The sequence below is a fragment of the Lissotriton vulgaris genome, chromosome 7 (assembly GCF_964263255.1).
Source record: "Lissotriton vulgaris chromosome 7, aLisVul1.2, whole genome shotgun sequence".
NCBI classification, from domain to species: domain Eukaryota; kingdom Metazoa; phylum Chordata; class Amphibia; order Caudata; family Salamandridae; genus Lissotriton; species Lissotriton vulgaris.
In genome coordinates, this window is record NC_141695.1 from 485,034,988 (window position 1) to 485,062,046 (window position 27,059).

General features: G+C 42.4%; 1 protein-coding gene across 1 annotated transcript in view; it reads left to right on the plus strand.

Moving 5' to 3' along the window:
• Positions 1-27,059, plus strand: part of GLP2R (glucagon like peptide 2 receptor) — a 921,875-nt gene that overhangs the window by 792,180 nt on the left and 102,636 nt on the right. Inside the window, exons 8-9 of the mRNA XM_086930546.1 lie at positions 8,895-8,955; positions 22,693-22,762. Of these exons, the coding sequence (XP_086786672.1) occupies positions 8,895-8,955; positions 22,693-22,762 (131 nt within the window). The remainder of the gene's footprint in view (positions 1-8,894; positions 8,956-22,692; positions 22,763-27,059) is intronic.

The following is a 27,059-nucleotide window of genomic DNA, read 5'->3' on the forward strand; positions in this document are numbered from 1 at the left end:
CCTGAGTTGTCCTATCTATCTTCACCCAATCTGTTTCATTAGGAGGAATTTTCCCTTTCAGGAAAGAAATTACTTGGTGATATTTCTTCTTCACCTCCTCTGATGGTGCTCCTGTTTTCGAATCTCTAGCATACTCCTCACTCGGCCAATCAACTGTAATCTTACACTTTGTCCATAAGTCAGCATGTACCACAATATCAAACAAACCATCCAAGTCTTTCAACAGAACCTTTGGAACTTTCACAAATCCTTTAACTTGTTTATACCATTAAGTAGGTTTCTCTCTTAACCTAGGAAAATAATTTGTAAATGACAAAACATCCTGTGTCCTCCAAGGAACATGAACATATGCACCTCCAGGAACCTCTCTCATGGGACACAATCTCTCTGCCTTTTCTGATTCCATTAATAAGAATGCAGACGATGCTTCCTTTGCTTGTGCTTCCCTCCTTCTTTCTAGTCCACTTAGTCCTCCACTTGTCAATGTCTCCCCACTTCTGCAAAATGTTCATTAACTCTTTTATCTGTAGTCTTTTACCTGACACATTCATGTTCTCCAAGTCCTTATCAGTAAACTCCACTCAATATGGTTTCTGTAATAATTTTGATTTCCCTATATCCACTCCAATCTCTGAAGCAAGCTCTGTCAATCTCTCATGGAACAATCATGCATTTCTGGTTATACTGGTACATATAAATAACAACTCCTCATTGTTGTAAAGATTTAACCTTTCTATTCTCACATTTCCAGCTATCATTTCTTCCAACTCCAGTTTCAATCTGTAAATATCTAAAATCTTTGGATTTGAACTTTGTTTTAATATTCCCTGGGCCCATCTTTCTAAATCTTCTGGATTGACTGCTGTCGAACTTCAAGTTCCTAAAGGTACCACAGACCCTTTCTCTTTTGAATTTCCAGGTGTCATTCTTTTCGGAGTTTCAATTAAAGGCTCCCTTATTGGAAGATCCATTAAGGAAATGACCGAATCACAGATATTACTATATCTCTTCTGGGATTATTCAAAGGAATTGTTACAGCTTGTGGTTTCTGCACCTCAGTTTATCTCCATATAATGGAATAACAGGACGTATTGTCATTGGTACTGTAAAAGCTTCAGTGTTTAAATTTAATTGACTTATTTTCTGTACTATTGCCTCCCTGCTTTTATTCAATACTTATTTTTCTTTATCCTGAAACACCCTATTAACTGGTGTATTATGTAAAATGTGCAGGATTAAGGGTGTTCTCATTACTGGTGCTCTTGGGGTGACTCTACTGGGTCCTTCTTGGTACAGTGGAGGATATTTAGTTAAAACATCCTCTAACATTTCATCATTTGATTCACCATATCAAGGCACATTCATTTTGTTTTCTCCTTACACTTCCTCCCTGACTGTTGCTCAGCCATTAACACTTGATATAAACCTTCTGACACTATATCTCTCCTCCATTTCTTCATCTGACCTTCACATGACTCATGCAAATATCTGGAAAAAAATCCTCTATATCTCCCACCTCTGCATTTCTCTCTTTCAAATTACTCAGTCTCCCATTGTTCTAAAGCCTCATATTGAGATAACCTAGGTCTTGGTTCCAAATCATTCTTTCTCATCCGCAAATTCTGAAGAATTCTCCCATTAAACGTACAATGTTCTGGAAAAGCTAGAACTCCATCATCTTTTGTATATTCTATCCAATTCTCCATCCATACACAAGTATGATATCCTCGTTCCATCGTCATACAGGCAGCAGGCTTTTTCGGCGGCAGAATGGGAATTCCCACTCTAGTCAGCACAGGCTTATCTTTCTTAAAGAAATTCGTAATTTTCTTCATTAACAAAATGTTCCTCTTTTCTCCATACATTCTGGATGAACGATATATGAAAGAATACTCCCCAAACCCTTGAATTCTACTATCTGTGTGACTCAATCCAACAGTCAAATCAGAATCCAACATACAATTTCTTCTTAACCAATGCTAACAAAGCTTCTAATTAAAGACCAATTACAGCTCATGTTGGCACTGTTTGTTTAGCCAATATTTGCGCTGCTTTCATCTAAAACCAACCAAAATTCAGGCTCACGCTCCTGGTCTGACCAATGCCAGTGCGGCTTATTGTGACTTTAGTTTTACCCCTTACTACTGACCACTCCTTTACAATCTGCTTCTGTCTTATGCCTGCTGTTTCAACCAATACCAGTCAGCACATCTCCGGCGACTGACCCTCCCTTCAAAAAGTTATACGAAAACGTATTTCTTTACTTTTGTTCAAAATGAAATCTCTTAGTAACAACATAAAAACATTAGCTATTCTGCTTGTTTCACTAAAATAAAAGATAGATCTTTCGACTTATTCTGGAGTCTCAGAATTGCTCCTTCTCCTACTGGGAGTGAAACCTTCTGTTTATTCTTCATCCAAGCACGGAACAACCTGCTACTCCTTCAGTGTTACCCCTACAGGGAAATAAGACCAAAGTTTCACCAGCAAACTCTCTGCTGTCACTGATACTCAACTTTTATACAAAATAGTCCCTAGTTCAATACTGCCAGCCCTGCACAGCTTCTCAGTATTATTCCAACAGACAAGTAACCTCACTGCAGTGTGGTTTCTATCATCACCCGCTATTCATTTACCGGAGATTTTCCAGACTACATAAAACAAGATGCTAACTCTTTTGTTAAACATAAATCAATAATCAATATTTATCACCAAACTAATCAATAATAACGATAGCTCTGCTAACAGAAAACTGATCCAGCGGCGTACTAACAACAGACACGCCACTACCATATACTCACCTGGGCCCATAAATACACACAATAGTTGGGTAAACCGCTGGAGTCAAAGTTTATGATTTTTTTCCTACATTCTTGACTAGTTGGTGGTGAAATTACATGAACTAACCAATCAATCAATCAGTCATTTGTTAAGCCCACTACATACCCATGAGGGTCTCAAGGTGCTGGGGGGAGGTGGGGGCCGCTACTGATCGAACAAGCAGGTCTTTAGTGTCCTCCTGAAGGTCAGCAGGTCTTGGGTCTGTCGTAAGCTCAGTGGGAGGGTGGTCCATGTCTTGGCGGCGAGGTGGGAGAAGGATCTCCCGCCAGTGGTTGTTCTTCGGGTGCACGGGACGGTGCCAAGTGAGAGGTTGGGGGAGCGTAGCTGGCTGTTGGGGGTGTAGAAGGAGAGCTGTCTATTGAGGTAGGCTGGGCCTGTCTTGTGGAGTGCCTTGTGTGCGTGGATGAGGGACTTGATGGATATCCTTTTGTTGAGAGGGAGCCAGTGCAGGTTTCTCATGTGGAGGGTGATGTGGCTGTGTCATGGTACATCGAGGATCAGTGGTGCGAGGCTTTTTGGATGCGTTGTAGTCGATTGATGAGCTTGGTCAGGGCTCCCGCGTAGAGGGCATTTCCATAGTCGAGTCTGCTGCTGACGACGGCCTGGGCGACTGTCTTTCTTGTATCTGTCGGGATCCATCTGTAGATTTTGCGCAGCATGCGGAGGGTGTTGAAGCAGGAGGAGGAGACCGCATTGACTTGCTTGGTCATTGAGAGCATTGAGTCGACGATGATTACCAGGTTGCGTGCGTGGTCGCTGGGGTTCAGGGCTGTCCGCAGTGCTGTTGGCCACCAGGAGTCGTCCCAGGCTGACGGGTTGGAGCCGAGGATGAGGACCTCTGTCTTGTCCGAGTTCAGCTTCAGACGGCTGATCTTCATCCAGTCGGCGACAGTCTTCATTCCTTCATGGAGGTTGGCTTTGGCAGTGATGGGGTCCTTGGCGAGGGAGAGGATCAGTTGAGTGTCGTCGGCATAGAAGATTATGTTTAGGTCGTGCTGTCGGGCAACGTGCGCATGCGGAGCCATGTAAATGTTAGACAGTGACGGGCTGAGGGAGGATCCTTGGGGTACGACGCAGATGATCTCGGAGACTTCGGAATGGAACGGGGGGAGGCAGACCCTCTGGGTTCTGCCGGAGAGGAAGGAGGTGGTCCATTCCAGAGCCTTGTTTTGGATCCCTGCGGCGTATAGGCGTGCGTGTAGTGTGCAGTGGCAGACGGTGTCGAAGGCGGCGGAGAGGTCTAGGAGGATGAGTGCTGCAGTCTCCCCATTGTCTAGCAGGGTCCTGATGTCGTCGGTGGCGGCGATGAGGATGGTATCGGAGCTGTGTTGCTGCAGAGCCCTGACTGGGAAGGGTCCAGGATTCTGTTCTCTTCGAGGTATCGGGTTAGCTGTCTGTTAACGATTTTCTCGATGACCTTGGCCGGGAAGGGGAGCAGAGAGATGGGTCGGAAGTTCTTGAGGTCTCTTGGGTCTGCCTTGGGTTCTTTGAGTAGGGTGTTGATCTCAGAGTGTTTCCAGCTCTCTGGGAAGGTCACGGTCTCAAGGGAAAGATCGAAGACGTTGCGTAGGTGGGGTGCTATGGAGCTGCTTGCTTTGTTGAAGACGTGGTGCGGGAATGGGTCTGACGGAGAGGCGGAGTGGATTGTGCTCATGGTCTTGATGGTTGCAAAAACACAGTTGATGGACAGAATGCAGAACAATGTCTTACATTCACCCCAGTACAAAGATCTGGGCCTAAATCCATCGTTTTTTTGCACTCCACACCACCCTAGGTCAGACAAAGGCTATATGCAAATCAGCCTTGACCCTGTGCCTCATGGGAACAGTCCAGATCGAACTACCAAGCCATGTCTTTCCTAGACCGGAATCATGCATCCAAGGACCGGTTTCTGGCTATCAGCCTTCTTCAGCCTGGATAGCTTGACTCCAGTGATGTGGAGAGCCTGGGACTCACGTCTGAGCATACCCAGCCCACTCGGGGTGAAAAGTGCAAAAAACACAGTTGATGGACAGAATGCAGAACAATGTCTTACATTCACCCCAGTAAAAAGATCTGGGCCTAAATCCATCGTTTTTTTGCACTCCACACCACCCTAGGTCAGACAATGGCTATATGCAAATCAGCCTTGACCCTGTGCCTCATGGGAACAGTCCAGTCCGAACTACCAAGCCATGTTCTTTTCACCGCACTAATCGTGATAATATGGCCACCACTTCTTTACTGTAACGTCATTGGCCAATCGAGACCATGTGACTCGGCTCGGACTCATATACGTCAACAGTACGGCTTTCCCCGGATCGTGAGGTTTCCCACGGCTCACAAGGACCCCCATTGAGGACCTGTGCCATGAGAAGATATGGTAAGCAGACTCTGCCCGTGAATTATATTCATACCGCCATATTTCTCCCGTTTCTAGCGTATTTATTAGTATTAATTTTCTTTGTAGAAATGCCCGTCATCTAGATACCGTAGCAGCGGTTTCCTGGTAAGCTAACGCTCATATGTAGCGTACTTGAAAGCACTAGCACACCCCTTGTCTCCCCCTTAATCTCCTTGTTCCATTTCCCCACAGGAAGTCTTTATTGCCACAGTGTATTATCGTAACTATTGAATTCTATTTGGCTTACCCGGGTAAGCTATGTGCACAGTGAGCAATTGCATATTTTGGGTTCACCTTCCCCTGCCTTGTATCCCAATTGAAGTGTCAATTAAGCACCTCCCTGACTTTCGGCCTTCTTATTCAGAGGCATTGCGTTTCTACTAAAGTTAACCCTTCCGCGCTATAGCTATTCCTTCACTAACTGATGTTGTCTGACGGTCACAAACCCATCTGGGCCTCCGTTAATTGCTTTGCTATTTTTCACATGAGCACTCACCTTCTAATTTCCTTAGCTGTCCCACGCACTCTCTAATTTCTTGCATGTACTGTATTTATAGGGTCATAATCACTTTTCTAACAGGCCGCGCATGTTGCCAGCACTTTGATATCATGGGCGCATTGTGGCAGGATTCACAGAAATACAGCTTTACATGGCCTAACTTGGTTATATGCATTGAATGTTTTACATGCCTATATATGTTCTTAATTCGTTTTTTGTTTTCCTTCCCCTTTTTCCCATTTCTCCCTTATTTGTATATATTGGCAAAATAATCCCACAGTGTGGGCACCAGTTAGATTTATGTTCATTAGGCAATGTATTGTTGTCCTGAGTATGAACCTTGTATTTTAATTGGTTTCAAAACGTTGTCGACCTGAATTCACTAAATGCATAACTATTTTGTGATTTACTAATTGCATATGTGTATAATTTGTATTGTCTGTGTATGAATAATGATATTCAGACTGTCACAATTTGCCTAAAAATCCCCCTGTTCATTTTCCCTTGAGTGTGTTAGTCGGTCACCGGCTGGTGTCCCACTTGTATCACACTAATTTTTATATGTATTCTAGTCATTGACAATTAAACTGTCCGGCAGGACATAAGATAAATAGCTATCTAGTCTATACTTATTTGGATTCATTGTTTCGTGTCTAGGGACCATTGTCTCTGTTAATACGTAACTGCCCAAGGTCCCTAGTTTATTGCACCTTTGGGTTCCCTTGTGTTATATATATCATATTTAATGTATGACGCATCATGTCGCAAGGAGTTACAGATATGTCAGTATTTCAGACGTATCTGTAAGCGCAAAAGTGACGCATTGCTGGAGTGTGTCACAGAAGTGACGCAACTCCAGCAATGCATCCTTTCACCTGGGGCAAGCCCCAGGTGAAAGGGCCTGCATCAGTCTTACGCCTGCTGTGAGGCAGGCGCAATATATTGACGCAACAGCGTCCTAGAAGTGACGCCGTGAAATCTCATACATTTCACGGCGTCACTTCTACGAGGCTTTTTGTGGGGGAACGTCCCCCCTGCATACATTATACCTGACGCAGGTATAATGTGGCGCAGGGGATTACAAAGTGACACATCTGCTTAGATGCGTCACTTTGTAAATAGTGCGCAACAGGAGGCATGTTTTTCGCCGCCGATGCATCACAAAAAGTGACACATCGGAAGCGCAAAACTGACCCATGGCCTCATAAATGAGGCCCTAAGTGCTTGGGCACAAAGTATTGCTCATAACCCTGCAGACAGCGCTATTGAATGGCTGCATACTCATGGTTTCACTTCATTACGCTTTAATCTACAACTAGGCACCCCCTGAATCTTTATCACACTCTTTCAAGTTCTTTTTTCATCCAACCTTTCTACATTTGTCAGTATTTTTCCATCGTACTCTTCCTCCTTTGCGCCCTGTGTGCTTTTCTTTCTATTTGTCAAAGTCAAAGTCTGATAAGCAAACATATGTGCTGGTCCCTAACAATGAGTGCCGATGGGCACCACATTCGTCCACCAGCACAAGTTAAGCCCTCATAAGAGGTGATTATTAGTATACTGTAATGTACAGCAGAGGGTATTTTAGTCGTTATAACACATGATCACTCCATTACCCCCGAACTATGAAGCTTAAATCCTTGGTGTCTTCTTCTTTGACATGGACCAGCATATTCTAAAACATTTTGAACAAATGTGGATTCTGTGCTGCATAACAGACACATATTAAAAGAGGAGCAGCGGAGATCTTGGGGCAGATTTACTAAGATTGCGTAAATTTATGGCGCAGCCCTGACACAAAGGGGCATATTACCAAGCAATAGCGATAATTATCGCTATTGCTTGGTTAGCGGGAAAAAAATATCGCCGAGCACCGAGGATTTTTACCGCTGAGATACCTTGATATTATCAAGGTTTATCTCAAAAGCGGTAAAAATCCTGCAAAATGCATGAATATCGCTGAAAAATCAGCGATTTTCATGCATTATCATGACAGTGCTCTTAGCCATGTTATCCACCTTCCATTGGATAACATGGCTAAGAACTGCTTTTAGCAGGCGTTAGCTTTTGGAGATATTCGCGCTTAGCGCGAATATTTCCAAAAGTTGTTAATAGGAGTTAGAGATGTTAGCAACTGTTTTCAGTCACTAACATCTTGGCACGCCCACTTTGCATGACATAAGCGATAATTATCGCTGACATGCAAAGTGGGCCCCTAAATGCCGGCTATCGCCTACAAGCTGTCGCTAACTGGTGTTAGCAACAGCTTGGTAATAGGGCGATAAAATAATCGCCGCATTAGCGGGAAAAAGTCCCGCTAATGCGGCGATAATGCCCTTGGTAATATGCCCCAAAATTCTTTATAGCATTTACATAACCACTTAAAAGCACAATGTGAGGCTTTGTGTGGTTTAATAAATACAAAGTAGTGCAAGGCAGCACATTCCACTGCCTTACGTTTATCTGCTTCAGGGAGTATTGGTGTTCCTATGCATCCACCCATCGATTCACAGATTTACAAAAAATAGTTAACCTGGAAATGCATCAAAAAGCTACACCTCCCTGAAGCAGGAGTAACACGCAGAAATATCCCTATTTCTCCTTGTTAATTCCTGTTTCTATGTGTGCTGCATTCTACCTGTAACACAGACACCCTTGCACCATGGTGCAAGGGTGCTTGAGTTGCTCTAGGCTGCACATAGTGCGCAAGCACTAGGAGACAGACGAAATGCACCATATCTTAATAGACATTGTGCACTTCTGTTCATCCTTTCCCACAACGCAGTGCAGCAACTTTGCTAGCTTCCCTGGGTTGTGTGAAATGTAAGTAAATATGCTGCTTTTTTGTCGTTAAAACGGCAGTCGTTATTCTGCTCTGTGACCTGCCTTTCACAGTGTCGTCTGGCTCTGGCAGCTGGCATTATAATATCACAACTGAAAAATTAATCGACATCATTATTTACAGTTCAGCAACTATGTAATGTTCTTGGTACAGGTGACTAGTAATGCTAAAAATTAAACTGTAATAAGAAAATGTGTGTAAGCGTTTTATATGATGATTGTAGGCTGCCCTGTATTATTGCACTGCAATGCATGTACCTATTGACGCTGTCAGTATATTCCAGTCATATATTTTCCTGCTTATGTCTTATTATTTCTATTTGTTTACAGTGTTTCCCACCCTGTTTGTTTTTCCTTGGGTGTTAGCAAAAGCTAAACTGGAAAATAGTGGGTAAGTAATTACAATGCTTTTACTACAAGACATAATAATCATATTCATAAAAAGGGGAAATGATCCTATAATTTGTATTTGATTTTGTATATATTTTAGAGTGTTTTAGAATATTCAGTGATGTATTTCATAATTGCAATATGTGGTGATATCATCCAACAAAATTAGAAATTACCTTGCATCACAGTCTCAATTATTTGTTTCCCGTAATTTCTCAATAGGGTTTCTGGATGTGAAATAGCATTAAACACATTCATAGATGCATGGATGTTACACGGCAGGGAGCTGACAACATGCACTGCGCTAAGAGTTGTTTAAGCCCTAACTTTGCACCAACCGGCTAGTGAAAAATGCAATTTGCATCGGATAAACAGCGCAAAAATGTCTTTTCCCTCACTGAAAATGGCGTTTTGCTCTGGTTCACTAGAGTAAAAGATGGTCACTCACCAGTGCGAAATTGGTCAGTTACCGATTCAATCATGTTATAATTACCTGATGCCGCTTTTCAAACTTTGTTGTTGCCGCCAGTTACCGCCACCAGCAGGGACTGCAAGTACCAGCCTGCTAAGCGGCTGCTACGCTGCCAACGTCTTAGGGATGCGCCTGGAGGTGCATATAAAGCCCACAGGGCTCCCGCAGCACTGGATGTGCACAGGAGGCACGCGGGCATGCCCTGGCCAAGGTAGGGCCATCTGCGCTATCTGAGATCAAAGGAGGCTGAGCCTATCATCTTGATTTCATCTTTCTATCGTCCTCAAAATCCAGTACTCTGCCATAGTAAAGTCAACCACCTTCCTGCTCCTGTTCCAGCTTAAGTTCCAGTGGCAGTGGCAGAGGATCAGGTAGGGAGACAGTTCCCATTATATTTAACATCATAGACTCCTGTGAATAGTTCCCTGGCCGTAGAGTTTTGTTACCATTTCAAGGGACTTGGTTGCCAGAATACCAAGACATGTGTGTTTAACCATCTGTTTATATATTAGTAGACACAGACCCTGACCCTTGTTGTTCTTGTGCTGAAGACCCATTAATTAGTTCATCGGCTTAGGTATTACATGGGGAAAATGTAAGGTGTCTACAGCTCCTGGGAGGGCCACGGTTGGCACAAAGGTACGGCTGTGACCATGGACTCGTTTCTGCAGCAGGCCGCAGCAGTGCTCGATAAGGAGATTGAGCTAGTGAACCAGCATCTCTCTAGGTCTCCTGTAAATGCCCATCCTCCCTTCCTCACATGTATACACATGTCTATGGATAGAGCTGACGAATTTCCAAATAACTCCAGGGCCCAAGAACCAGTCGGATCGGACAGATACTCAACTGGCCAGCAGTTACTTCTTACACCCACCATCATGGTCAATGTTTCCAGGGGGGGGACACACCTTCAAGGCAGGGGCACATGGTGCAACGTCTCATTCAATAAAACCATTAACTGCTGTACTAGCTACGCGAGGGAGACGGGAAGGTGTTGAGTCAGTCAATCAAGGGTTGGGTATGAAAAGAAAGCCCCAAATGCCTAGGGGAAAGGCCAAAAGACCAAGAGCTGAACTGACATCACAGAAGTCCCCAGTCGAACAAGCACTGCCAAAAGCAGATCTGGTGTGCATATTAGAATCCTTTTAGGATTCCCTTAAGGCTATGAAGGACTCTAATTTGGGCTCTTTAATCCAACGTCTGAGCCCGACTGAAAAGGGAATTTCTAACCTCAAATGTTGTGCACCGCTTGGAGGTGCAGCTGCCAACCTGGAATCAAAGCCAGTAATGACTCCTCCTGCACTGGATTTTCCCACCTTGGCTGCCCCACACATGAACACTATGGAACTCTTACTCTCCCCCTTAAACTCATCAAGGGGCCAGACACATTCCTGCCTGGTCTCGCACCCCTCTTTGATCCACACAGCGTCAAAACTGTGCACAATTTTGGGCCCTATGAAAAGATCGGCTATACGGCATCAACCCACTCAGGGGAGCAATAGACCTGAGGAGCAATCTCATGGGGAGGGGGGGGCCTAGGTAGTTATATTTCATATCAGTACCCTGATATAGGTCCAGGGAACATTGGACACTTTCCCTACATCATCTCCCCGATATTTCATATGAACTAGCCTTATAAGGACATAACTCCAAATAAGTACAGACTGCCTTATATGTACATAACGCCATATAAGGACTGTAGCCTTTTATGTACTAAAACTTTCACCTAGTTCCATGCCGAGGGTGGGTTTTTCCCAATCGATATTGCTAAGCCGTCATCCTTAGCACATATGAATAAGTTATGAGTACACTCTACAGGAGGTCCACTTCACCTCTCCCATCGATGCACAAGGTTTAATCCCCAAAGTCATCCTCATACTGTACAATGGGTAACATACGCACATAGACTGTATAAATACAGCACCTCTTGTTATCAGTAAGCAGGAAGGAACCGTGACTTCAAGGCCGACACACTGACCGGAGAAGCTGAGGCTCTGGCATACCATCGCTCTAGCTGACAGTGGCATGACGATCCTTTGCGGGGTGTCCAGCTCAAGTCCAGGGCAAAGTCCCACACTCTCACTATTCAGGTATGGGGTTTTGACTAAAGCCTAGTGGGATTCTTGTAAGCATGGGTGAAAAATCTGTTCCGCTCGCGGATTTTCGGTAAATTCGCAATCTGCGAGATTCGCGAATTTCCCGCAAAAACCGCGAGCGGAACGGATTGGGTCAAAAGTTCAAACTGACTTTTGTAACTCTTTTAGAATGGCGCCGGCAAGCTGCCAGAGCCATTCTAAAATAGTTACAAAAGTCAGCTTCACAGGAAGCTCTAATAGATAAAGTAAAGCAGGTGCTGCTCAAATTCAATTACACAATCATTAATCACCCCAAACTTGGGGTGTTTAATGATTGTGTAACTTCATTTGACCTTCAACTCGAGCACCTGCTTTACTTTATCTATTAGTGCTTCCTGTTGAAGCTATTTGTAGTTATTTTAGAATGGCGCTGGCAGCTTGCCGGCGCCATTCTAAGTGGGGCTGAGGGCAGAAGGGCACAAAAGTGGGACAGAGGGCAGAAGGGGACAAAAAATGAGTGGGGCAGAGGGGAAGAAGGGCACAGAAACGAGTGGTACAGAGGGCAGATGGGCATAAAAAACGAGAGGGTGGCAGTGATTAACCAGGCAAAAAAAACCCGCGAAAACGCAAAGCGCCTCGCGAACACGCGCGAACACGCAAAGCGCCCCGCGAACACGCAAAAATAAAAAAATCCACGAATTCGCAAATTTTGCGGATTGCGAATTCGCAAATCCGCAAATTCACGGATTGCGAATTCGCAAAATTCACCCATGCTTAGATTCTTGACTCTTAGGTTCTTAGGCTTAGGCTCTTTCACACTTTCGCACCTACTCACAAGCTAGGTACACTGAGATACATCTAGACAGGCATCTTAGGAGTACGCACTTTATTTTATTTTACTTTATTTTATTTTATAAAAGCATTTCATATTCATGTATGTGTTAATGACTATTTTAAAATGGTGGAACAATATTATTTCTTCTTATTCACTGTACTGCTGGTTCTATATCGCTGCTACTGTGTTAGCAGCGCACTTATTTTACATGAGAAGAACAACAGTACAATAAATTCTAATTCTAAACACTCTCAACTGTTTCTTCTGTGTATCTCTTTGAGAGCTAAACAAGCAAGCACGAGTGACTGGGTGAAAAGTAGTATATTGTTTCCTCGAGTCTGAGGTTATTATGTTCTGAAGTTGCAAAAAATAATCTCTCTGATAACAGGAGATTCTAGTAGCACTGCGAGCTAGCTAATGCGTAAACATAGGCTGACATATTTGGTGGGGGTGTACAGACTAAGTTTGCCACCAAGCCCACAGTATATATTATCCATAAACAGTGTAGGTCCTGCATGAATGGGTACTATTGGAACTACAATACCAGGCAGATCTTGCCTGTTATTCATCTGCAAGCAGCATCGACCCCATATGTTGTGATACTGGGGGATGTACCTAATCTCCCTCCGGGCACCAAGGAGGATTAATCTCAGTTGAAAAACAAAGTATTATATTGGTTCTCTTGTAATACAGCTTTAGGAATGAGGGTAGAGAAAAATATTAATATGGTGCTAAGGCTCAGCTGGGTTGGCAGCTCTCATAAGTCCTGTAAGGGTGACTGTGTTATTATCAATTTTAACAGACCCCACATTACAGAAAGGATTTTAGTCATAACTTTGAATAAAGTCCCTTTTGGTGCCAAGTCATCCATTGTGGCTTTACCTCTAGTTTTTATAAACCTGAACCATTGGGGCGGAATTATATGTATAATGCTATCAGGGCCCCATACAACAGGCAGACACCATTATAATCCAGCTCTGAAGAATTTGAATCCGAATTTGACTCCTAATCCAAACCATTGGATTCAGACAGCAAATGGCTGGCAGGAGCTATTTCCTCCCTTCATGGAGCTAACAAACCAATTTGCACCCCTGGCTGCTTTGGATGCTTGTGACTGACTTAGTGGGCCTGCTTCTAAGAATCCAGTGACATTTACTAACCAGTTGGAAACTTCAGGGCCAAGTAACAGGACTCTGGGTGAAATCAACAGAAATGTTATATCGTGGAACATTGCTGGTTTAACCAGCAAGTTCTCTGACTCTTCCTACCACCAAATCTGTAGAAAGATCAAGTGGCCTTGCAATTTATATTTCCCTGGCAGTAGAATGCAAGATATTGGTCCTGCCTATAGAGAGCCCATGTATGCCGTCCCTGGTACTCTGCAAGGGGTCCCATAAATTGGGTCTCTTTCATTTTTATAATTCAACATCCTGTGCCAAGGGTGTGTGTAATATCTCCTTGTTGATCTCCTTTGTAAGGCAACATCTTAATGTCACTTTCCAAAATCTTATGATTGCCAGGGTTTTTAATATTCACCCAGGTGGTGAACCCAGGGTCTCTAGATTGGTTAATGTGGGTTGCTCACATGTGAGAGGAATCCATTTTGAACATTTCCTACAAGGGGAGACATTGAATAGTTTCCTCCATGAATTTGATTTATTGTCCCTCATGTGTTTACCTGACCCCTGTAGTAAGGCCATTGTTCCATATTTTAAAGGGAGGGGTAGTGGTACATTTATAGATTTTATTTTGGTATCATCGCCTCTACTGGAATTATTTACAAATGATTGTACACAGTGACCATAACCCTCTGTGCGTCCATCTTCGTGGGCCCATACTGTTGCTGGACAGAGTGGGGTGGTGAGACCAACAGATGGTGGGATACGGCTAAAATGGACCCAGATATCCCCCGATGCATTTTATGAGTTAATGTTGGTCTTGTGTGCTAACAAGTTAGCCTTGTACACTACACCGTCTACAGAGCCGGGGGATGTTATTAGTGCTTTTAAAATTATTTCAGATAAAATTGGTGATTTCCAAAGTGACCTGGTTTGGCAAACTGTTACTCAGACCGCCAGATGGTTTGATTCCCCCTGTTCCCGGTCAGCATGGAAACTGCGGGAAGCTTTAATAGGAGCCCATGTGACCCTTTATTAGGTAGATCCAGCCGAAGAGAGTTAAAAATGGAATTGGCAAGGCGTATGTCTGCTTTAAAGGAGGAAGCCCGGAGAAAGTTAATCAAGGCTAACACGTTGAGGGACAGTTCCAGATTCAGGAGCATGATTAATAGTCCCTTCTTAAACCATGAAGAAGGAAGTGCAGTAGGTGCCCATATTACTGAGGAGGAGTGGGTGCTCCACTTTGAAGCCATGTTTGAGTGTCCCCTTGAGCAAATTTGTTCCTTTGCCCGGGAGGCAGGTGTCCCTGATCTGGTTTTTCATTTAAAAGAGGTCAAGGATGGTATTGTCGGATTGTCAAGTAACCTGAAGGCATCCCATTGGATCTTTTTAAATCAGGTCCAACTTTTTGGGAGCTGGTTCTCATGGCAGTTGTGAATGCTGCAGTAAAGTCTTGGGCTACCTCCACCATAGTGCCTGTTTTAAAAAAAGGCAATTGGGATAGTACTCATTGCTATAGACCGATTTCTTGGTTGGATTCGGTGGTTTAGGGGGTGGGTTTGAGTACATTTAGATAGGCTGACTGTGAGAAGTTGGTCTGGCATATGCTGTCCACTATTCTAGTGGGCACCTTGCACCAGTCCAATTGACCCTTATTGATGGTAGGTTTAAAGACAACCTCTATAGGAAGCTTTCCTAGTGGTAGCTGTGGAGAGCAACCTTCAGGCTGAGTCTTGAAGGAATGTAAAGTAGCTTGTTTTACCAGTCTATAATCTTGTGAATGACCAAATGAAAGGACAATCCCACCAGGTATATATATAAAATATATGTATTTATTCTAAACACATTCTTCTATTCTCTTTATGAGGCTAGAGGCAAAAGTACACAAGGTAAACTTATTTAGCACACAATAAATTAGCACAGTATATGTTTTGCCCTAGGGGCCTAACAAACCAAATACTAAGAACATGGTATGAGAACCACGACTGACATAGATACAAGGCCTAGAGCCTTTCGAACCGCTAGGGCCACCAGGAACCACCCATGGTACTGACACAGTTGGGATGCGTGCAGTGTCTAAACACAGCCGCAAATCTCCATGTACTTCCTTGGGGAAAGTTGCGGCTAGAAACTGACAAAGGAAGGATACTTAGAAGAGGACTTGGAACAGACCCCTTTAGAACTAGGCAGTTCTAGAGTCAATATCCACAGGAGCACCGGAGTACTCAAGTTATCTCCCCCAGGGAAGCCGGGTGCATAGGTGTCTTTTGATGTCGGGCTTTGTCGTCATTTTCAATGACGAACTGCGGAAAAGTGCTGCAGGCGAACATGTCGAAGGTGTACGGATGAATCCAAGCCTGGATCGGAGTCGAAAAGAACCTGAAAGCAGAGGGGACAGAGTTTAAGACACTAGCCAGTGACCAGGAAGGCGAGGGGATGATGCCAACCAATGTAGGTGATTTCAGGTAAAGAAGGTGAAGTTGACTCTTCAGCCACGAGGACCAGGAGGTGTCGATGATGACCAGGAGCTGGATTCGAGCTGTCCCTCAAAGTATGTTGAATGCTGCACTGTCGGATTACGGAGGGGACCCAACAATCCTTGGCAACAGCAACCCACTCAGAAAGCAGAGATAGGCTTTGGTGAAGACCAGCAACCCTTTGGAGGGGAGTCAGGGCAGGTCTGGAGCAACCAGGAAACCCCAAGAAAGAGAAGAGTTAACTTTCTGGGGACCCACCAGTCGACAGACCAGGGATCATAAATGAGCCTCAAGCAGAAATGCTAGAAGCGGGCCCATGGAATACTCTTGGAGCGTAGGCCCACAACCGTCGGTGCAAATAGTGCTCAGGGCTTGCACTACGAGAAGCCCAATGCACAAATTCGGGAAGGCTTGGGTAGTCGATGCACTTGCAATTGTGCACGGTGTCCCACGTCTCTCGTGATGGCTTGCTGGGATCTCGTGTCGGCCTCGGAGATGTCTGGAAGTCCATGTCCTGTATTGAAAATCCATCAGAATCCGGCGGGAGCCTTGGAAATGCTGACTGGCAAGATGCTTCTTTGGTGCCTGTTTGAAAAGGGGAGTCACTCCTTGGCCCCAAGGGAGATTGTTCCATCTTCTAGTCGAAATAGAATGTTGAAGTTCCAGGTTATATGTTGCAGAGTTTTGTCCAGGGTAATCTAAAGCCCTAAGGACTGAGTTCCTATACTTATACTAAGTTTAGGGGTTGGACTTACTCTAGGGACCCACCTGTGGGTGGATCCAGGAAGGGGATGGTTACACCCCTTATCCTTTGTCCAGTTTCACGCCAGAGCATGGGCTAAGCTCCCCTGGAACTGGTTTGAACTGGGATATGTACAGGGACACCAAGTGTGCCCCCAGCACTGTCTGAAAAGCATTCACTGAATGCACCCACCCAGCCCCAATACACTAAAGCCTGTCTAGGGAGGTGGTTACACCTCCCTGTGACAGGAAACCTATTGTCCAGGCCTCCCCTGTCGGAGTTTTGTCTAGCACAGGAGGTCAGACTCATGTCTGTGGCGGCAGCATCCATTTTGTGATGCTGGGGCTCTTTTAAACTTTTACCGGTTAGGTAAGTGCGCATATGCCTTCTCCCTCTAGAAGGGTGGAATTCTACCCCCGCCGCCAGGACTGGAGGATGGGGGGGTAGGATTCCAAAGTGTTTGACACCAAGCACGACATGTTTCCAAGCAGCCATTCCAAAGTTAGCATTACCGCAAGGCTATAATGCGCATAAGAGTATATAGTCTGGTTGCATCACAGAACAGCTACAGAGAATAGATTCCGAAAGCTGCAGAAGGGTCCTGCTCATGCATGGGCACCCTATCACACAAATCCAAGCCCTCTTCCGTCAGGATTGATAAGGCCTGCCATAGGAGTGACTTATAGGTTTATATGTGTCAGTGATTAAAGGTAGATATTGGTATCCCATATCTTAGTAAGGGATGCATGCACCGCCTTACCCAGGCTGCAGTAGCAAACCTGTGGTGCCATTTTGGAAGGCTTCCCAGGGGTGGCCTAATACATGCTTCAGCACCTGGTAGGCCTCTGGGGTACCTATGCCCTTAGTACCTAAGGTACCATATACTAATGACTCACAAGGGTAACCCAGTAACCAATCTGGAGTGTACCTAATGCAATCAATTTAGAGAGGAAGCAGCTAGGCTGGGGTCCTGGTTAGCAGGGCCCCAGCCAGGCTAAAGTCCAGAAACAGTGAAACACCAGCAGAAAGTGGGGTAACCATAGTAAGCAGAGCCTACTCTCCTACACTGACTACCTGGACAGAGGAACATGCCACTCTATCATACATTCAGTGTCTCAACCTATCTATGATTCTCAACAAATATACGGTTGCCCATCCTGGCACTATTTATTTAGAATTCATGGCTCTGTCTTCCGTGTTTGAGAGCATGAACAGGGTCAAACTGTGTCAGACCATGCTGGCTATTGGGTTAGATGACAACATCGTCTTTTTTGGGAAAATCTCCACCAAGTAACAAAGGTGCAGGTCCGCTTCTCGCAAGGCTAAAGAGTCTCCAATTATTTCACCATAGAGAGGAGTATGCCAAGGGAGTATTTTAGCCCCCTTTTTGTTTAACTTGTATATTAATGATCTGGAGAAAGTCCTATTGACTACAAGGGTTGATTATGTGCAGGTAGGCTGACGTAGTCTGCCGGTTTTATTATATGCGGATGATGTGGTCCTTATAACTAGTACCGCTAGGGGGTTACAAACACTGCTTGACTCCTTCTCTTCTTTAATGACAGATTGGGAATTATCTATATGACTCCAAATCCTATGTAATGCAGGTGGGCCTTTGCATGAAAAAGACTTTTTAATTTAGGGTAGGAGCTGCTCAGGTCCCCCCCACTGATGTCTTCTTGTATCTGGAGGTCATATTGGATGAGCATATGAAATGGAGCCCACTAAAACCGAGAAAGAGAGGAGACATAGTACTGGCAAATATGGCCACTTTTAATTTCGATTCTAAATTAGGCAAGAGACCAATCGTGGCACTTTTAACAATATATCAGGCTAATTGTGTCGCAACAGTCTCTTACGGTAGTGAAATATGAGGGCATGTTACCACAGATGAGTTACAGGTGGCCGAGAATACGTTTTTGAAGTATCTATTAGGTGTGCCCTGTGGAACATCTAAGAAGGTGATACATAAAGAATTGGGGGTCCTGTATCTGTGTGATCTATTTGGTCTCAACCCACTATCATTTTGGCTAAATATTTGGTGGAATGAAGGATTGTCACTGACTCAACTGATATTGAAAGCATGTATGACCCTTGACTTTGCCCATCATATGGAATGGCTTTGGTACAAAAAGAGTAGCTTTGCAAGACTAAAAAGAGTAGAATTATATACTAACCCAGAATCAGTAACTAAAAAGGATTTGGGGTGGATATGGGAGTCCTTTTGCAGCCTAAGGCAATTAGAAAGGGAAGAGCTGGAATTGAGGAAACCTAGGGGGCCATTAGGATGTCATCCGGATTGCCCCCGCCAGGCTGGCGGTAGCCACCGCCGGCCTGTCGGATCCAATCCGCCTGATATCCTCACCAGAATTCCCCCCGCCACATTAGAATGGCAGGGGGACCACGGCGGACGTACAGACCGTCCGCCGCTTTTCCGCCCTGGTCGCAAGGCGACTGTAGCGGAAAAGGGTTTCTATGGTGGCGGTGTCTCTCAGACACCGCCTGCCATATTAGGATGCCTTATTACTAATGCCATTCCCTGGCGGCAATGCCGCCAATGAAAAGCATGCAGTCTTCACTCTGGGGTCCCCCTTGTACTCTGGGGGGCCCCAAGAGTGAAGGAGGGTTGGGGGTTTCACACAGGGGAGTACCTGTCATACCCCCCTTCATTTGCATAAACAAATCGACAGGCACCGCGCGGTGCCTGCCGCTTTGTTTATGCAAATGCATTTATGCATTAATAGCATTGTGGCGGGCGGTTCAGAGAGCACCACCCGCCACAATGCTATTAATGCAGGATGTGCCCGCCACTGTGGTGGGCACATCCTAATACCCCCCACTGGACCCCCGCCCTAATGGCGGGACTCCCGAATTCCGACAAGATGGCGGCCCGTCATCCTAATGAGCCACCTAGTGTTCGAAACTTTCTAACACTAAACACAACATTACTGACTGAGCCTTATCTTCTGGGGTCTTTTAGCACTTGCGAACGCTTTTTAGTGACTAGGTTATACCTGTATCTTTTTCACCTCCTGCTAGCCTCGCCAAGGGGGAGTAGCAGAGGGCAGATTTTAGCATCCTGTGGCTGCAACGGTGCGTCTCCACAGGACTTGCTTCACTTTTTATTATTCTGAAAACTTTATGCGATCCCCCGGAAAACTTTTATCATCCCTATTTTAAGGAGGATGAAATTTAGGCAGACATGCCCAGCTCTTATTTATTTATAACTTTTGCATGACAATTCTGTTATTTGTCCTCAATTTCCTTAAATCTGCAGCGAAGCTTAGAGCCTACCTTGAATAAATGATAGTATCTGCAAGGGTTCTTTCTTATGACACATAATTATTAGATATGGCAGTCGTCTATCCAATGGTCTACTTTTATTCTAATGCTTAAGGGACTAGGTATTCTTTATTGTATTTTGCTGAAGAATTGTAGGAGATCCCTATGGGGTCTTGTTTATTGTGTGGTGGATTGTGTAACTATTTTATTAATTTTCATCATGCATTGTTTTTAAATATAAGAGAACTTTTATGGTTTTATATGTGAAAACCGAATAAAGTTATTTTGATTGATTGATTGATACCTGATGGGCGCTTCATAATATCTGCGCTGGGAAAAAGCTAAATCGGTGCAGTAGCCAATAAGTTGATGAACTGGCTGATTTTTAGGCTGCATTTGACATTATCCGAGAAGGATATACTCTAGTTTTGGAGAGGCGCTGTGGGTTGGATGGCAGTCCAGCCACAGCTGGTGATCCAATTCGCATCTACTTTGCCTTATTTTTATGTACAAAAGTTTGGGGTTTTTGCCTCCTCACCTTGCCTCCAGCCCAAGATTCTCTGGCGAGCTATTCATAAATAGCATAGAGCACAGGAAGGATTAAACTGCCTGGCTCCTACATTTTATGGCCTTTGTGAGCAGAATAACTATTGAAACAAAAGGATAGGAACACCTATGCAAATGACACTAACTTCTAAGGATTTACAAAAAAGAAAATTTTCAGTGTGCATGAACTTCCCCACAAATCGTAAATATCCATTTGTACTCCTGTTCCTCCCTGTGTGTCACAGAAGATTAGGCGAACGGGGAAAATCTACATGCCATCAAGTGGAGAACATGATAATTTACATATTTCTTTCTTTTTACTTTTCTCCACAAGGAAAGTATTTTCTTCTTCATCTCCTTGAAAAACGGGGATGGTACTTTTCCTTTATAATTGTCCAACACGTTTATGCTTGTTTTCTCACAAATATTTCTTGGAATATCGGAACACAATAAATAATTGGACAAGGTTTTTTGTCTGAAAAATGTACAGGAAACTTGGTGAATTTGGCATAAATTACTTAGTATATTTTGTCTATTGCATCTCCCTTGTTCTGCCTTAATTTCGCAGCTATACATGTGTATAGGGCTGTTTTTCCTATATGTGTGATAACCATTGCTACTGGTTTTATTGGAATTTGAAGTCGTTTGACAAACATGCAGTTCCACATTTTTGCCTATGCAAATTTCGGCAGATCAAACATACTGGCATTTACTTTGAAAAAAGTGATGGGAAAATTGCTATACCTGTAGATTTTGGTGCACAATGCAGTAATTACTCAAGTATATTCCCACTTTTCCGAGCAAGTGGAAAAGGGTTTTTTACTGCACCCTTCAAATACCTCATGCCAAAGTTATACTATTTACTTGGTCTGGCAAACTCTCCACCTCATTCTGGGCAAGACCGTTTGAATTCTGCTTCCAGATTTAAGTAGGATAAACGCTTCTCACCACATTGTAATGTGAATGTTCCATGGTGAGGGGACCTTTGTGGGTGTTCTTAAAACTTTTGCATGGCAATGTCAACTCGATAACAGCTTCTATACTATGTAATAGTTGTCCTGGGTAGACTCATTTGAAATTGGAAACCTCTTGGGTACCTCTGAGGAATCCACAACTTAATTTCTAGTTTTAATGATGATCACTCAACATCAATTTTAAACAGGAAGCACAGAGCAGACCGTGGTTTCTATAAAAAAATATTTTTGGGACCAACTCATATGCAATGATGTGTGTTAAGTGATTATAGTGCAGATGACGCAATGCTCGGATGGTGAATATATTTCCAACATATATCCTTGAAAAAAGCAGCAGATTTACTCTTTTCAACTATAGCATTAACTCGATTTTTAGATAGATGTGGGGAGGGAACTCTACTCAAATTAATGGAGATTTAAAAGAAAGCATCACTGTATGGAGAAAAATACGTATCCCTGGAGTAAAGAACTTATGACAAAGTTAAGCTGTTCTTATAAATTTCATTTAAGTATGTAGAAATGTAGATTTGACACTTTTCTATATGGGTCTGCAGTTGCAAATTTGAGTACTTTTGGAACTTTGCCAAATTTACAGATATACTCAAGGAATCCTTCATGAATTCATAAAAAGAGAATTTGTTAAATGTTATTGTAAATAAAGTAGAAACCTGACTAAAGAAATTGACTGATGTTTGCCCCACGGGGCGTACATGAACTGATTCTGTTCATTCTTTAGTGGTATGACAATATGCGTCAATATTTTTACATATATATACATTATGATATTATTTAGAAAATACACAATTAATACTAAACAACAGCAGTCAATTGCTGTTTTCCCTTGTATAGAGAAGAACATTTTAAATCTCATGAAAAGATTGATCCTTTGAAGGTGATGATCATATTGATCGGACAAACACAAGTCATATATTGATCTAATAAATGTAACTATGAGCTTTTTGGGATGTCACACAGACCTACAATCTGAAGATGAGTCATTATATTACAGACAATATATATCAGCATATATGTATCCTACAATATTAATGTATTGCTTGTATAGGTCCAAAACACTATTAACATTGCTTTAGGTTCTACCAGAATATAGATACATATGAAATTCAGTCACTATGCAAAATAATGTATGAAACTGCAATTGTTTTTCTGTGCTTAACATAATGATTTAATATATTATTTTTATTAATAATATTTATTAGATGCTGGGGTACATATGGAAATATGGGAATCTGGTGGATCATCAGGGGGCCAATGGTGCTATCAATAGTGGTAAGCATATGTATAATGTTGAGTTATTAGTTAGCATTTCGGATTTCACAGATGTACATGTAACTGTAACTTCATCCTTCTTTAGATGTACATGCATTCATTTGCAGTTCAGTTCATGATATTGCAAAATACATTTTATATAAAAAGATACATTGCCTACATGCTATTTACATTTCCATGTTATCTATCAAATGAGTAGTACATTTTGTAGTAATATTAAGTAGATATGAACCTCTTTATGTACTTCGAGCACATATAACAGTATTTCCGGATTTTCCATTTTCTATACTATTACATAAATAGTTAAGTTTCAAAATCTAAATCAATTATTGCACAATATTATTTAGAGAATTGTGATTATGTATTTTAATCAAATTGATAATTAAGAAGACCAAGCCTATTTGAAAAGAGTCTTTGACTTCAATGACTTATTTTGTGATTGCTTCTTGTTTTTACTGTTTAAAGGGAGATGGGAATCTGCTTTGCTTGCTTTTTCTGCTGAACATTCTGTTCCAGTAGCGAACGAAAATACATGTAAAGTTATCATGCATTTAACTAATAAAAACCTAATGCTTCATCAAAATCAAATAGCATCCTTCAGCTGTCTCCTGGTACTTTTCAATCTAATCTTTAAGTATGTCTTAACAGAACTCCAAGACCAGAAAGAACGTAGATCTTTTGTTCTGTTTAATAATTTTTGTAACAAGTAGACCAGGCAGAATTAAAATCCCGTGAGTTATGGTGAGCAATGATACAACAATAGCTGTACAGCTATATTGTGCAATACAGTGTGTTGAGCTTCATAACCACCAGTTACGAAACGTAAAAAAAATTTCAGTACATCATTTCAAAGTGTTTGTTCTGCTTGTCACTACAGTCCAGTTTATAGTAACAACGTTTATCTGTGTTTTATACCAGCAAGCATTTAGACTAAACTGATTAATTCCAGTGTCTGGCACTCTGACTACTCTTCACACTCTTAATATTTTTATGACTTTTAAGCAATTAAGATGGTATTAAATTAAAAAAAATGTGTATCAGATTTAGTTTGGCACATATTAAGTATGATATGAATGTGCAACTTTGCCTACATTCCAACATCATAGCACAATTCCTCTTCTCAAACCTTTTTTTTGACACGGAGCATGCTTTAGGTCATGTTTTTAGTTTTCCGTGTCTTACAGCTTTAAAAAGGTAGTGTTATATTTATTTACTTATTAATTTCTGAATTTCTATCTTGTGCTACCATGTTGTATTATAGGATTGCTGGGATCTTTGCTATAGATATGCGTATGTTGTGGATTAGTGCCATACGCCTATGCAACTAGTTTATACTATTAAAGTATTTAGTTAAATAAAGTTTGGTTACAGTTGATTGCATTGTAGCTCTTGTTTATCCATATTGCGGTAGAGTATAGGGAGCCACAATAAGTACAGATTTTGGAGACACACTGAGTTTGCAGTTAGGATGCAAGGTTAGCCATTTGTTTGCCTTGGTATGATTGCTCGAGAGCTGATGGAATTTGTTCAGGATGTAAAGTCAGAACATAGAGATGGATTTTTAAAAAGCTTTTTTTTGAAGGAAAGGTAAGCTGTGATTTGCTCCGCAGTGTGTGGTATTCATATATCCAATCGATAGCTGGACCAGTAATAATCTAATAACCCCTAATAGCCAGGAATTTACATCCCCTATCACAGAGAGATGAACCTGCACCCTTGATACTTATACTGTCTAGTTCACCATTCCTTTTGATAACGTTGCTCCAGTTCAACATAAGAGTAACCACCACAGTAGACAGGCTTCACCTTGATTTAATCTTCAACTGCCCACCTCCAAATCACGAGTCAAAGCAACTGAGCAGATGTGAACCTTATATCACAAACTAACCACAATGTCTAATTTTAGAGCCAATAAATCTGGAAAACATAATGCTGCAAGTCTTTATTTCTCTACTCAGATTCTTAATGCTTTCAGAATGCAGAGGAGGCAGGTTGGAAATGCAGTTCTTTTGCATAGAAGCTATACTCTCAAATCTCTAAATATATTTAACTATAAATTCTAAAATTGAAGACTTCTGCATTCTTCTGAGTTCTGCATCATTTTGGCCTCCTTTGGCCGTTACTGTTCACTGATCTGCTTTGAATAATTTGTGAAGCTGATAGCTGACTTTAAGCATCCATGGGGTATATATGTTGAATTTTTGTAACATTTACACTCTTCTTTGGCCTTTGGACTGGTGAATATCTTTAATCAGTCACTTTGCAACCGCCAATTCCCTGCTACTCCAAAACAAATATGTTTTTCTTCCTTTATTAAAAGCTATCATTTGACCTCTCTGAGGCATTTAACTTTTCAGTCTATTTCTTTGCTTCCACCATTGTTGAAAATCATTGAGTAAATAGCCCCTATCCACTCTGAAGGTATGTCAAAGCGAATGTCTACTTAGGTAAAGATTTTATAAGCATCCATCACCACTGGGGTAGGAATCTTTTCCTTCACAATGATCTTCAGTTGAAGGCATTTGTGTCACACCCTTTGCCTTTCAATGTATGCTTTCAACTTTTCAGTGATGTTTAAAATCGTGGACCATATCATCCTGATGAATACCTGGCAATAAATTGGAAAGTGTGGTCACGTTTAACCCATTCAAGTAATTTTTGACTAACCTGTATCAAACAGTTTCATTATCACCATTCATCTTTTCATCTCAGATCTTGGAGGGGAAGGTTATCCAGTGCTCCACACTTGCACATTGCCATTTTAACATTATTGATGAGCCTCATTTATTCTATGTGGATACAATTAGGTGTGACAGTAGTTGGTGCTCCAGACCACCTCAAACTTACCTATAGTAACTCATTCATATATGAATGGTAATCTGTGATATATTTGTCAGATACGTAGTAGAATTCTCACACGCATAATGTGACCCGCCTCACCACAAGGTTCATTCATTTACCACTGGGGAGCATTCGGTGTGTGATTATCCAGTCTTTACTATTCGTCATCATGCTTAGAATTCCCAATTAATGGTCTGCGTCTTAGAGGTTATTTCCTTTTCTGAAGGTGTCTTGTTTTGGACACTTGTATCCAATACCTGGATACCTCCTTTCTTCTTTTGGGTCACTTAAGGACGTTATCTATTCATAAACCCTTCATCCCTGTGGTATCAACATGTTTCTGCACTGTCAACTGATGGATGAAGATATTGAAGTGCGCAGAGTGCTTACTCAGTTGTCATTCCTATCTTCAGTATGGTGCAAATGTCTTCATAATAGTGTAAGTTGTATAGGGTTTTTCACTTACCTGGTGAGATTATGACCTAGTACAGTTTAAATGTGCTCTACTGTCTTTCAGCAGTAACATGTGGCAACTTCTCTCCATCCAATCTCTCACCAGCTGGACAAGCTCTGTTCATTTACTTGTTTATGACCAACAAATGACCACAACTACCAGACCTCCCCTGAAAATAAGGAAAGGCATTTCAATACCAAGAAAGTTATCATAGTGATAGTGTTCCAAACAAGGTTCACAAACAAGCAACATTAGTGATTGCTCTAAGAACATAAACAAAGCATTGTAAAATGAAGGATCTCAATTTATCTGGCCAAATTGGTTTGCTTTGTTAACTGTTCCAAGCAATATAGTTTGCGAACCTATTATTAGTGAACACCAAAAACAGACTGAAGTGGTAATCACGGTAAGGGGCAACAGTAACTCTCCAAGTTAAACAAGAAGTTTTTTCGATTTGGGAAAATGATTTGCAGGGTCTGAAGAGTTAAGTCTATGTCGTAGTTTACATTTGCTCATAAAGTGGGAGAATATCAAGACCTGTGGACCAAGATGATGTGGGTGAGTAGCTCCACACTCAGGGTGAACAAACCCTGAAGATGAGGTAGGCAGACCTCCACCTTACCCATGGACACTATAATTGGACCAAAATGGCATAGGGCATGCCATGGGACATCTGAGGCCCAGTAGGTTTGATATTGATGTTGGCATTGTGTAGGCTAGCTCAACTCAAAATCTAGCACAAACATGATGTGTGATAAGCTGGAGGACGGCCAGTGTACAACTTATATTTTCAAATTCTGGTTGTAGGGCAGTGTCCCACATTCAATCAACATTAGTGCATCCTTCACAGTTTTGAAATTTAACTAACAAGGTTAGAACAGAAACTTCTTCTCAGAGCAAGTTCTTGTCCTCTTCCCAGAAAGCAATGTATTTGCCACTGACTATGTGTTAATCACCATTTACACCTTGCAGGAACCTGCTTTTGTGGAAAACTGTGTATCT